Source organism: Mesitornis unicolor, unplaced genomic scaffold (assembly GCF_000695765.1).
Source record: "Mesitornis unicolor isolate BGI_N332 unplaced genomic scaffold, ASM69576v1 scaffold8477, whole genome shotgun sequence".
In the NCBI taxonomy this organism is placed as follows: Eukaryota; Metazoa; Chordata; class Aves; order Mesitornithiformes; family Mesitornithidae; genus Mesitornis; species Mesitornis unicolor.
In genome coordinates, this window is record NW_010195700.1 from 1 (window position 1) to 13090 (window position 13090).

The window sequence follows — 13090 nt, forward strand, 5'->3', positions numbered from 1 at the left end:
CTGGCCTCGAGAGGTTCTTGTCTGGGTTGTCTGAAGTAATGCACCTTCGAAAAGCCTTTTAATAGGTGTTCGTAGGCTGCTGAGGGTTTTTTTCGTTTTGAATTCTGATTCAGTAACTGCTGTATAAAGGAGCCCAGTTTTGTTAATTCCTTGGCAAATCCTTGTTTTCAGACATAATTTATATGCTTATATGGCACATATGATCCTTAATTTTCAAGTCTGAGAACTTTATGCTTCATGTGGTAAAAGTGGTGGTAGAAGTGGTACTTTACATGCATTTAAGTACAGCTCCATCTTTTGAAAAAAATATCTTATGCTAGGCACTAAAATAAACACTTGAATAGCTGGATCCTTCTTTCAGAATAGTTTGGCGTTAATCTGCTTTCAGACTTCTAAATGGATTTCATCATCGCAGCTCACAAAATGTGGGCTCTCTGGATCTGAGCTACTCTCCCAGTCCTAATTATGTAGCCACCTCAGAGTTATTTTAGTCCTCCCAAAAGCTATAGTAATCCAAAACCTGTGTGAAATCATCATATCCCAATTGGCCTTCTTGGTAATTGAGGATATTGTGGTCTCAGGCAGGTCCAGCTTGTGCAGCTTGCACTTTTCTTGCCTTTATTTGGATTTTTTACTGGTGTAGCTTCAGTGGTTGTGGAAAGCTAAATCCCAGCTGTGTGTTTAATCTTTGGTTTTGATTAAAATTAGCAAATCCTTAACAAAGAAGAAAAAGCAGCTCATTACAGGAGATTTGGAAAATAAATATAATTGAAAAACAGCTTTCTGATCACTCATCAGTAGTCTTTATGCATTTTGTAGACGCATTTTTGACTCTGGCACAAGTAAACAAGTGTAAAAAGCCTTTCCCTGAGACCATAACTTAAATAATACTTTAATTTAGGTTAGAAAGGATTTCTGGAAGTCATCTAGTCTAGCTTTGTGCTCAGAGCAGGTCCCACTCAGAACTGACTGAGGTTGCTGAGCAAGTTTTCCAGTTGGATTCAAACAGTTTCTGCTGATGGAGACTTCCCAGTCTCCCAACTGGTTCAGCACATAAACACTTGCACCAGGAAAGTGTTTCCCCTTAGATCCAGCTGCAGTTTCACCTCTTGCATTTTGTGGTTGTCCTTTCACTGTGCTCTTCTGAGGGGAATCTGTTGCTGTCTTCTGTGTAATAACCCCCAAAACAGTGAAGGACAGCGCTTTAGATTCCCTCTCCATAGCCCTTCTCTGCCTTTTCCCTCTGCCCCGCTCACCCCGTTATCTCAAATATACTATTTTTTTCAGTTCTTGCACTGAAATGGACATCTTCCAAGCAGTTACTCTGGATTCAGCAATCAGTCTGTCTGATGTGAATAAAACACAGTTAAAGCAAAATTTACACTTTACTAGTTTGGTCCAAAGTATCTTTTTATCAGTGCCATCCTTTTCACTTTTTTCAACTGTTGTTTCCAGTATATGAATCATGTATTTTTTTATCTGTTATCTGACAACTTAATCTTAGTTCTAGACTGGTTTGGTGAGAGAAGGGCTGTGTTTGAGCAAGATTTCCTGATTTGCAGGGCTTGTCTCCTTTGTGTACACCAAAACTGAGCAAAAAGTCTTTAGAACTGTGTGTGTGTACATGATTTAAAGGATTTTTAAAAATCCGTAAGTGCCATGCATCTAAGAACTGTTAGTGGCAACAAAGCCGATTTGTCTGGCCTAGTTAAGCCTCCAGCAACCTGTCTCAAAATTCTTCTAAGCCACAGTTTAGAAATACAGTGTTTTCAGGAATTGTATCATTTCAACTGCTAATCTAGCTGGTAACCTCAAGTATTCTTTTCAACTGGTAGTTTTTTCTACCCTTCTTTTGTTGTTATTTATTAACCAAAACATCTCTGCTGGTTTTGTTTTGGGTGGGGGAGAGAGGAGGTGTCATTCGGCTTTCACAAAGGAATTGTCTATTTCAAGTGTTATTTGAAACTGGGAGGACAGGCTGAGGAAAAGTGAATAGGTAAGGTAGTGATCTTGCAATTATGGCAAGTTTCTTATTGATGGAAAATGTTACCTACAGTGGTATTTTCCCAGTAGAAATTGATTACATTTAATTTCTTTCTTCTTACATAGGAATGAGCTTTCAGTAGACAAGACTAAAAAGAAGAAAAGAAGAGAACTGACTGAGGAACAGAAGCAAGAAATTAAAGATGCCTTTGACTTGTTTGATACAGACAAAGATAGAGCAATAAATTATCATGAATTAAAGGTAAAAGTTTTTTTTTTCTTTCATTTAAACAATTTTATGGCAGCTAATATATACCTATTTCTTAGTGAGTTTTTAAGATGTATCTTTTAAAAATGCTCCATGTTCAAGACCTCTCGCTGGGTTAAAGTGGCGAGGATATTTGGGCTGGGGTGAAGGAAATACTGGATTGGTGTAAGGATTAGCTTTTCTTCCTACACAATATACTTGACACAGTAACAGAATTGCTGTAGCATCCTGTATAACACTGGCCTGAATGCTCCCCAGGGTTTATCTTGGACAGATGAGTAAGTGGGAAAAGCTCTTGTAAAGCTGTTTGGCCTTTTTTAAAGGTGCTGTGTAATCTAAAGCTTAATGTTGTAAAAATCCACAGATTTCAGAGCCTTAGGTAAAAGATATAAATAAAATTTCTAAAACTACAAGCCAGGGCTTACCCACCTGCATTTTTCAACAGCCTATGGACTGTAGGAATGAGGTATCCTGTGCGTGTGGGAGGATCAGTAGTTTCCCTTCCCAACAAAGGCCTCTCCTGTTGATAGCTATCAGCAAGTGGATGTTAGGGTGGCAGTCTTTCCTAGTGAGTCCTCTAGGCTGGAAGTCTCTAGAAGTAGTACATGAAGTTTATTAAAGTCTCTTTAAATCTTCTGAGAGTTTTTATTCTAATTATGCCGCATCAGGAACAAAAAGTGGCTTTGTAGATGCCAATGTTTATTTCACATCTTGGGTGAGATACTTTTGGGAAGTAATAGCTAATCCAACCTTCTGCCTCCACATTCTGGCTTTACCACGTAACTCAAAGAAGGAGGAAAAAAAAAATTATTTTTAGTTCAATTACTTTTACAGGAATGACTTTGGTATAGTAATTCTCTTCTCTTTATTTCAGAGTTCAGGTATTTTTATCTTTGCTGGAAGCCACAGTGAGTAGGGTAGTACTGAAGACTGTTTCGAGACTGTTAATACACTTTTCCCAGTTACGGTTTGCTTTGAATTACCGGCTGTCCTGATTACTTGCAAAGCTGTTTCTTAGCTGACTAATTAAATATCGTGCCCCTGAAGAGGATACCGTGAAAGAACAGAAATACATAACGAACTGCCTCATCCTCTACAAAATCTGTAGCATAGATTTTTGAATGGCTACATCCAATAAGGTTGTGGTTTTCCACTTCTAGTACGAGTGTGTTCGTCAGTTTGAGGAAATTTAACTAGTGTGTGCTGAGGAATTGCCATCTCAGTTGAAATGGGGAACTAAAGGTCTGGTCCTAACCTAATGGAAAAATGAAAAATAAGCTGTTTTATGTTCACTGGAAAAGCAGCAAAGTCACTTGTAAGAGGACTTGTAAACCCATGAACATATACACACATAGTATGAATACTGAAAAAAACCTGAAAAACCTTCTTCAAATTGTTCTATCTTTGAAAAAGGGTCAGGACTTGAAATGTTTTTGAAAGGTGAGGAAAATAAACCTGGTTGTCCTAAGAAGCATTTGGTCTAGTCTGTAAAATCCCTGAAAATACAAAGGCTATTTTTTCACTGTAACTTTGTTCCATTTGCTAATAGTAGTTTTAGGTGATTTTTATATCCAAAGCTTTTTTCTTCTTGTTAATTTTATTATTGTTGCTAGACCACTGATGTGTACCTTCTCTCTCAGGCAAGATGGTTATTACTGACAATAAAAAGAAAACTGTTAAATCCGTATTTTTAATCTTCTTATGTGGTTGCACTTTCATTTTATTCCAAAAGGTGGCAATGAGAGCCTTGGGTTTTGATGTGAAAAAAGCTGATGTACTGAAAATACTTAAAGATTATGATCGAGAAGCAACAGGCAAGATCACCTTTGAAGATTTTAATGAAGTTGGTATGTGTTTGATTGTACACCTTTAGAGAAATTTAACCTACATTAGCGACTACAATTTGGAAGCAGTATTTTGTGTACTTTTTCAGTTTTCTAATACTATTAAGAAATACAAGTGGGAGGTTTCATATTTTTCTTAATAAAAATCAGTAGTGGAGGAAAATAAATCTTTGTATTCTGAATACTCAGTTTGATATGTAGAGATGAATGACAGTCACAGTAGAAGAGGAAATAGAATATACATAAGTCCTAATCTTTTTCAAACTACACAAAGGAATAAATGCTAACTTAAAATGTAGATATTCTTGTGGTGTTTATGGATTTTGTAAGATTCTCCTTCCTGCAGTAAAAAGTATTTGGCATTGAATTTCACTGGAAGGAGCATATACAGAGACAAACTGTAAACTGAATACAGGCCTCAGAGGTAACAAAGATAAGAGAAGCACCTTGAAGCACCTGTTAAACACTGTACTTCAAGGATTTTGAACTGTTGGGAAAAAGAGTGGAATTTCATTAGGCTGTTTCTTTCATCTGAAGATGCTGTATTGTGCACTTTGACATACTTTTGAGTATATAGTGATCAGTTTAAGTTTCTTTGAAGATACTTTGGTTGTTACACACAACTTACACTTTTGTATACAATTTGTGTTTAACAGAAAAATAAACTGTGTGGAATTTCTCCATCTATGGCTTTATATCTCAATTATTCCAATCCATGTGTTCAAGGGGTTTAGATATCTGTAAATTTTCTGAAAACAAAAAAGCAAAACAAACCAAACAACCCAACCAACAGTGTAGTACATGTGTATTTGCTCTGGGCTACAAATAATCAGCCTACTTAGTGTTTTATTGATTGAAACGTGGCAAATTTTAATGATTTAACAGATTAGCATTGGACAAAATGTGTTGTTAATTACAGATAATAATTTCTGTAGTTGTAGTCCAGGTCAGAACAAACTATGAATCAGAAAAGAACAAAAAATAAAGCCTATGAGGAAATACAGGTGATCAGTCCTGATTTAATAAAAAAAAATAGGAAAAAAACAGAAGTGAGAGTACGGATTTAATAGTAATAACAATAATACTATAATTACATCATTATGCTATATTATTATATAATTGAATATACTGTAGTTAGTGTGTAATTCTTTTTTTAATTCCAGATGTTCAGTCATTGTTCATTCTGCCCTGGCTATCAGTATGTCAATAAATGCTGTGAAAGCTAGGAAAATTCTTGTACAATGCACAATATATACTTGGGAGGCAGTTGAACCTGCCTCAAAACTTGGATTGGATTTGAGTGCTGCTGTGATGCAATATGACCTTGACACAGAACTGAACATGGAACCACTTCTAGCAGAAAGATCAGGGACTTTGAGAAAATTGGTTATAGAAGCTTTAGCTGTGAAGAGCTGATGAATAGAGCTAAGCGATTCTTGAGCCATCGATGTTTGTCTAATGTTATTTATGTTTTTAAATGTAGGAATGGCCCACCTGAAATGCAGAAAAATGAAATTACGTTTTGTCGTGTTTTGTGCAATCGTTACCTATAGCATTTAGAGACCTAGTGTCTATTGTTCTTCACTTAACATTGCCGTTGTCTTTCTACCACAAAAGGTAGAATGCTTCAAATGATGTAATGCTGCAGCGTAGTTGTTTTAAATGAAAATACTTAAATTTAGTGCAAATCTGAAGGATTTACGTAGCCATTTAAACTTCATTGTTGTAGTGAGCTCATATGAGCTTGAATCTAATTTTTTCCTGTCAAGTTCGCTAAGCCAGAATAGGCTGCAGACAGCAGCAGATGCTAAGTGGTTCTCTCTGCATAAACGGGGTTGATGTGTTTTTAATGGCTTGATGAAAGTCATAAATAGCAGGCCCTGTAATACAAGAGTAGCAGGTACAAAGATGTGAAGATATTTACAGTTGTTTCCAGAAATGTCTGAAATAATTACTAGAAAAATATTTTCTGTGACAAGTCTTTTTTCTGTTACAGAAGCTGACAAATGGTTCTGATAAAAGGAATAATAAAGACTGATGAATCCTTTCAGAATTAACATCTTGCAGTTCATAGCAGTGTCCTTTTCATAACCCCTGGGCTTAAGAGTTTTTTAGATATTCTTGGTAGTGGGGTTTTTTTGTGTGTGTTTTTATATCTAAAAGAGAGGTTTCATGTGAATGTTTTTTTCATTACTTAGTGTTCCAGTGTTCTCCAAGTACAAATTCTATGCTGATCAAAGCATATAAAATAATTAAAAAAATATTACGTGTCTGTGTCTGTCAAAGCTGATGTTTTTTTCTGAGAGGTAAGTTTGGAGCAGAGTAGGCATGTGTATGCTCATAATTCCCGTTGAAAAGTGTGTTGAAAGCATGTAGCTTTCCACTGCAACAGATATGTCCCAAAGAGAAACTTAGCTTGGGAAAAGAGCAATGAGAGAAGTCAGATAACAGCCAAACAAACATGTGTACTGACTTGAGATATAATGAAAGAACAAGTGAAATCAGAAGTATATGTTCTTTATATTGCCCCAGCCTGCTATGGTCATTCTGGGTTCACCCTTCAGAATTATAGTCTGACTTAAATATCCTTCTTACAGTGACAGACTGGATATTGGACAGAGACCCACAAGAAGAAATACTCAAGGCATTCAAATTGTTCGATGATGATGACTCTGGTAAAATAAGCCTGAGAAACCTGCGCCGGGTTGCTAGAGAACTTGGTGAAAATATGTCTGATGAAGAACTGCGGGCTATGATTGAAGAATTTGATAAGGACGGAGATGGAGAAAGTATGTCTTAGCAAACCAAAACCCATATAGTCTGTTCTTAATTTTTTTTCCCCTTTAAACGTGATTTTGTTGTGGAAATGTCCTCTTTGGTTTTCTTCTAGATAACTTTCAGCTCACACTTAAGAATTTCCATTTTTCATAAGCTACAAAGCTAGTTTTTGAGAACTACTAGTCCTGGAAACACATCTTGGAGTCTAAAAACCAAGTTGATTTCTCAAGTTGATTCACCTCTAGATTTTATTCAACCAATGTCTATTATAAGACTAGTGAAAGTGTAGTTGAAGGTAGAAGTAATTGAACTGGTACATGGGATATTCCATGTACCTATGTTACATTTTTATTTCCTTATAAATCAGCAAAAGGATTAAAGTGTTAAGGAAAACTTTTGATCACCTAGTTAGTATTTTTGGAGGGATGACGTGTCACTGTTGCGGTTTCAGCACATTAGTCACATATGGAGTATTAAGCTATTGAGGCACGTTGGATGTACCCTTACCCTAATAAGTCTATGCAGGATCAACTTGGGTCCTTAGTGTGCTGAAGAACATGTCGTGAAAAATGACTCTGAGCAATTCACAAGGTCCATACAGAGTGGGCTACAAAAGGGATTTGCTAACCAGATAGTGAACTATCAAATCCACTTTGATACTATGCTTACTAAGTCCTTGTGTGCACTGGAACTTAGGGGTTTTTTTCATTAACTTGAAAAGTTTACACCAGAAACTTTAATGTCTGAATTTCAGGGACACTCACTTGAGACCATGTACATAAACACTGCATTTTTAACAGTCATCGAAACTTTCTGAGTTTGAGTGGTGACTCACGACTGAGATTTCACTAGCAGTTTATCAATTTTTCCAGTTACAATAGTATTTGTATTTGTGAGCCGCTGCATCTGTTGAACTCAAAACTCTCACTGTTAATGAAAAAAAATTGTGGTGTTGTCAGGCTTGTGACAGATGCTCCTCCCCTCTGTGCTGTTTGAGATAGATGCTATTCCATACTTGGGAATACAATTACTCAAGTACTGAAACAACCCCTTTCCTTTCAAGAGGAAGAGCAGAACATTTTAAACATGGTCAGTGGTATGGAAATGCAACCCTTTTGTTCCATTGCAGTGGTGTAAATAGGAGACAGAGATAGTGAAAGGTCAGTGATGCAACTGCCAGAAGAGTGCTACTGATGACTGTTATTACTAAAGTAAGTGTTGGAAAAGTGTGTGATTTCTTTCCTTTTGGAGCTGTTGTTTTCTGATATCTTTCTGTGGTCTGAGGCCATGGTTCCTTTATAAATCCATATTGAATAATCCTGATGCTCCTCCACACTCCCAGCTATGTCTTCCCACATTTTTCTTGCACTGGCAGTATCTGATCCCACAGGTGAGATGTTTAAGGGAGCTAAGCCAGGAGAAAACTATTAATTTAAGTTTTGAAGTGTTACTTTTCTTGCTGTGTAGATCTATGGACTGCCTCACTGCTTGATCATTTTTTTAAGTGTAGGTGTAGAGGTGAGTGTGAGTAGAAGCCATCTGCAAGCACATTTTGTTCTGCCACTGTCCTGGAGCTGCCAGCAGATGTCAGAATCATGGATCAAGGATGGGTTGTTTTGTCATTTGGCTATTTGGTCACTACAAGTTCAGTGTTGACTATTTGCTCCTCTGAGGAAGGTTACTGAGTCATCGTTATTTTGGGTCAGTGCTACATTTTTTTGGTTCCAATTGATCAGCTAAGAGTGGGTGGCTCTGTTTCCTCTTATTCATTCATCCATTTATTCTCTTTGTTAGAGCAGTCAAGCATGAGATCGAATATGGAAGATTGACAGCTTAATGTTTGTATATGGTGCTGTTTATCCTTAAGGTTTCCTGTGTTTTCTGTTCTTTAAAGAAAACTGGTGCTGTTTCTAGCTTTTTAAGATTCATTCTGAAAAAGTAAATAATCCTGTGAATCACTGTTGTATTTAGTTTCAAACATCTGGGTCACACAGCAAAATCTTGCTGTCATCTAATTCTCCTTTTCCTGCCCCAAAAAATAATAACCTGAAACTGTTAGTTGGTAGCGTTTTTAATTGATACTTCAAATACAGGAATAGTACCACTTGTGATTTAGCACCCTTCTTATTTTTGAGAGATTGTTTTACTCATAGCAAAGTAAGGTCTGTTGTGTGATACCCAGGCTATGTGAACCTTTGTTTCCAGCAAAACCAGTGAGCTGTACTGGTATGCTGTACCCGAGTTTCTGTAGAAGAAAACATTTTTGACATGATTCTGTCTGCCTTAAAAAGGTAAATAGTCTTGTTTTCATATTCCAGGTCTTAGGAATGACTTCTGTTTTGGAATATGACTAATTTTAGAAACTCCATGCTGTCAGTTCATGCACATTTTGTCACCCTGTGTGGATGCATCTGCAGGAAACGTGATCCAGTCTTAGGTCTCAGATTTTGGCACAGAATTAGAAAAAAAACCAAACAACCCTCCACTGAAATAACACGCTGCTTTAACTCTCCACAGTCCAAGTCAGTATTTTCCCCGTATTAGCTGTGATCTTAGTTCACTCTTTTATGATCATTTATGTCAAGAAATTGAGGGAAATCTGATGCTAGGAAAGACCATGATTGCTTCTGGTTTCATTGTGCTTAACTTGTGAATAGATCCTAAGTCTGAAGATGACTAAGTGGGGTTAACTGAGTTACTGGGAATTGTGACAAGGCTTCTCTTTGCAGTTTGAGTGTTGCAAAATTTGTCATTGTAATACTACATTTTCACTTTGCTGTAACGTTTAACAAAGATGTTTTGAAACAGCATACTTAGGGCAGGATGTTTGTATTTGTGCTGTTACTGTGTGTGCTATATGGTGGACTTCTATTTCAGAGTATAGGGACCTAAGCTACACTAAATCTACTTGTTTCATATTTTTTTTAAATCTGTTGCTGTAGGGCAGATTTAGGTTTATATTTTTATTCTGAAACATAGCTGAATTTGTTTAATTTCATTCTATCTGTAAATGTAGCTCCTACTTTGCAGTGCTTTCTTTAGGAATAGCTTGGGCACTTTGGCTGGGAGAGATAATTGTCAGGGAGAACTCTTCATACGTGTCTGGTCTTTCCCATACCACTGACTTACTCTAATCATTCACCACTACAGTAATTAGTTGCAGAGTGAACATGTTCACTGGTTAACTCTTTTACAGGGGCTCTGTTTTAACATATGAGTAAGGTCAATAGCTCAGGTATAAGCGCAGCAAAATAATTAATGACTGCTAATTAATTTATTATTATGAATTAATTTCTTCAAGTACATTTGTGTAAAAAATTCCTGTTAATTATAAATGAAGAATGAAGAAGGTTCAGATGCGGCAAAGCTTGTCAAAAGTCCATTTTAATTCTAGCTAATTTACGGAATCATTAGTAAATGATCTTAAAATTCACTGTGTTTAGCAAGTGTTGCAGGTTTGAGAAAGTGAGAAATACCATGGGGTTTTTTTGGGGGGAGTGTTGGATGTAAATGTCTAAAGCATGATTTTAAGAATAAAACCCAATTTGATTGTAACTGGAGCTGCAGCATTGTTGCTTGAGAGGCACTTAATAAAATTTATCTATATTTTTTAACATTTTCATAAATAGTAAAAAAAAAATCAAAGTATAATAAAAGATTATGTTTTTGCATAGCCATATTTTACATACTTTTCTCAGGGTTTTTAATATCTTGTTTTACATTTAGAATATTTTTACTTTTCTAATTGGGAATAATAGTTAAACATGAGAGAGATTCTGGCTTAAGTGTTCTACGTAATTAAGCTTGCATTCCGACTTGACCTTTATGTGAAAAAAAAAAAAAGTGCAAAATCTCTGTTCTGGAAGCAAAAAATCCAGACATACAAATGCTGATTAGTAATGGATCAGACACAACGAATAGTAACTGGGGAGCCTTTAAGTGAAAAGTGTAATACAGATGTACATTATTTTCTTTTATGGTTCGTGGATGTTTTCTGTTGGTCTAATGATTTTCTCTTTTTCTACAGTCAATCAAGAGGAGTTCATTGCTATTATGACTGGAGATATTTAGCATCATAAGAAAAGAAGCGAACTGAGCACGAAAAGGAGGAATCATTGACAGCTTCCATTACAATGTTGTGTACTTCCTTTCATTTCTGTAGCTGAAGCAATGCAGAAAATTACTTTCCTCATAGGACCAAAGTAAAGACAGCTTATATGCACTGATAGTTCAGTATGTTGTACCACTAGATATTATCACTGGAATAATTGGTATATCATTTTAGAACAAGTAAGTTATGCTGCATTTCGGAATGTTTTGAGTACTCATTTGTACAATAGCTTTGTATAGGATTTTTAAATTGTATCATATTATAGGAACCTTTTGAGGTTGACTTTGTGTTAGCATTAGCTGTGGCCTTAGTTTTGATACATGAGGTTTGACAAACTTCCATTTTAATAAAATATTCTTTACTATTGCTACTTGAAAGTCTTATTTTTGCAGTTTGATCTGAACTGGACTATAATGTAAAATACTTCAGGGAGAAGAATTGTTTTCATCTGTAGGCTTGTAGTTCCACTGTTCTAGATGAGTGCTAACATTGAATGAGCAAGCGTTTGCATCCTCAAGGAAGCAATTTATTAACTCTGTATTACCCCTGTGTGATAGCAAAGAGCAGACAACTATGCATGGTGATAAACTGTATCGAAAGTGTGCTTAAATCATCCAGATGCCAGCCAGCAGCTCTCTCTCCAGTATCTACAGCTCTGATCGCTGTGGAGGCAATGGCAGCTGTTTATGAGAAGATGCTCCTTCTGCAGTATCTACTCAGAAGAAAAGCATCACAGGGAATGAGCTGCTGAAGTAGTTGAAGAAACTGGATGCATTTTGCCAGGAGTCTTCCAGAAGAGTTCCTGTGGGTTGATTTTTCAGTTTTCCTGTGTATTGTAGTTTCTTCTTTTTAAATCTTGCTCTTCTTATATATCAAAAAATGTAACTTTAAATCTTGGCTAATCCTGTCTTCATCTTTGTCAGAAAAGAAGCTGCTTTTTAACTGTGAGTAGTTCTGGTGTTACGAACAGGTTTACCCTGCATGAACAATCAGACCTTGGAATTTATTGGAGACAGAAGTTAAAGTCATCAAAGTTAATAGATTTTTTCATATTATTTCTTAGGTGTGTATTGTAACATTTTTATCTGTGAAATGCAGTGCAACTCTGTTAAGCCATCGATCTGTCTGTTCGTACAGAAAGTTCTAGCAATTCAAAATGACTGGTGGTGGCTCTGTATAACTTGCCAAGTATTCTGAGCAGACACCTCATGGAGAAACTCAGTGGGGTATGTGGCCATCGGCTGGGGGTTCCATGCTGGATCACTCATTTAGAGATCCTTTGAACAACATGTGCTAGGAAAGGACATTGTAATGTCCTGTTGAGATATTTTCATTGTTATTTTTTTTCCAAATTAATTCTGAAAATATGATAGGGGAAAAATGGCAGGGATAAAATTAATATGGTATTTGTGGAAGTGAAGAAGTAGTTGGTATTTGCCAGAAATTTCCAGTCTTCTTAATGTTCAGTTAAGCACATTTGAATAACACTTCCTCTGCTATTTCAGAGGTGGATTTTAGAAGCAGGTTCTTGCCCAAAAAGTAAACAGCATGAAATTTTTGTAGGATGAAGATTGGTGTTTATTAGGAAAAATTCTTCTATATATAGTATGGACATAGTTTATTTCTTTTATATTAATTTCAGTATAATAGCTGGGAAAGGAGAAAAATAAGAGTTGAAGGATTCTACCATGCAAGAGAAAATACTGCATAGGAATAAACACAGCAAACTTCTTACAAGTCAAGTAAAATGCTTTAGAATCCGATAGCAAAAAGCCAACATAAAATGCAAAACTTTTAAACAGCATTTTGCAGTCTTAGCAGATTTGTTTGGGAGGTGAACGTTTAGGGGAAAGGATTCCAGGTTTGAGACTGAGCCTATGAACTGCTTTTAACACTTAACAAGTGTTTTCTAGGAAGAGTATGGGTATTGTCCAGTTCAGTAGTTTCTGGCTCTGCTTTTAATGTCTTATGCAAACTGTTTATTTTTATTTTCTGCAGACAGTGAAAGTCCGTTAGGAATCATAAAATAATTTTTTCCCAGAGAATCGTGCCCTTACTCTGGATGTGCCAGTTTTCCCATAGTAAGTGGCACAGAAGGAAAGAGAA

General features: G+C 36.2%; 1 protein-coding gene across 1 annotated transcript; it reads left to right on the plus strand.

Moving 5' to 3' along the window:
* Positions 1 to 2109: 2109 nt before the first annotated feature.
* CETN3 (centrin, EF-hand protein, 3) lies at positions 2110 to 11348 on the plus strand (the record flags this gene model as incomplete). Its single annotated transcript, XM_010188210.1, has 4 exons — positions 2110 to 2245; positions 3984 to 4098; positions 6693 to 6884; positions 10901 to 11348. Coding segments are annotated over 4 exons (487 nt in total), but the record flags the coding sequence as incomplete, so codon positions are not given.
* Between the last annotated feature and the right edge of the window lie 1742 nt (positions 11349 to 13090).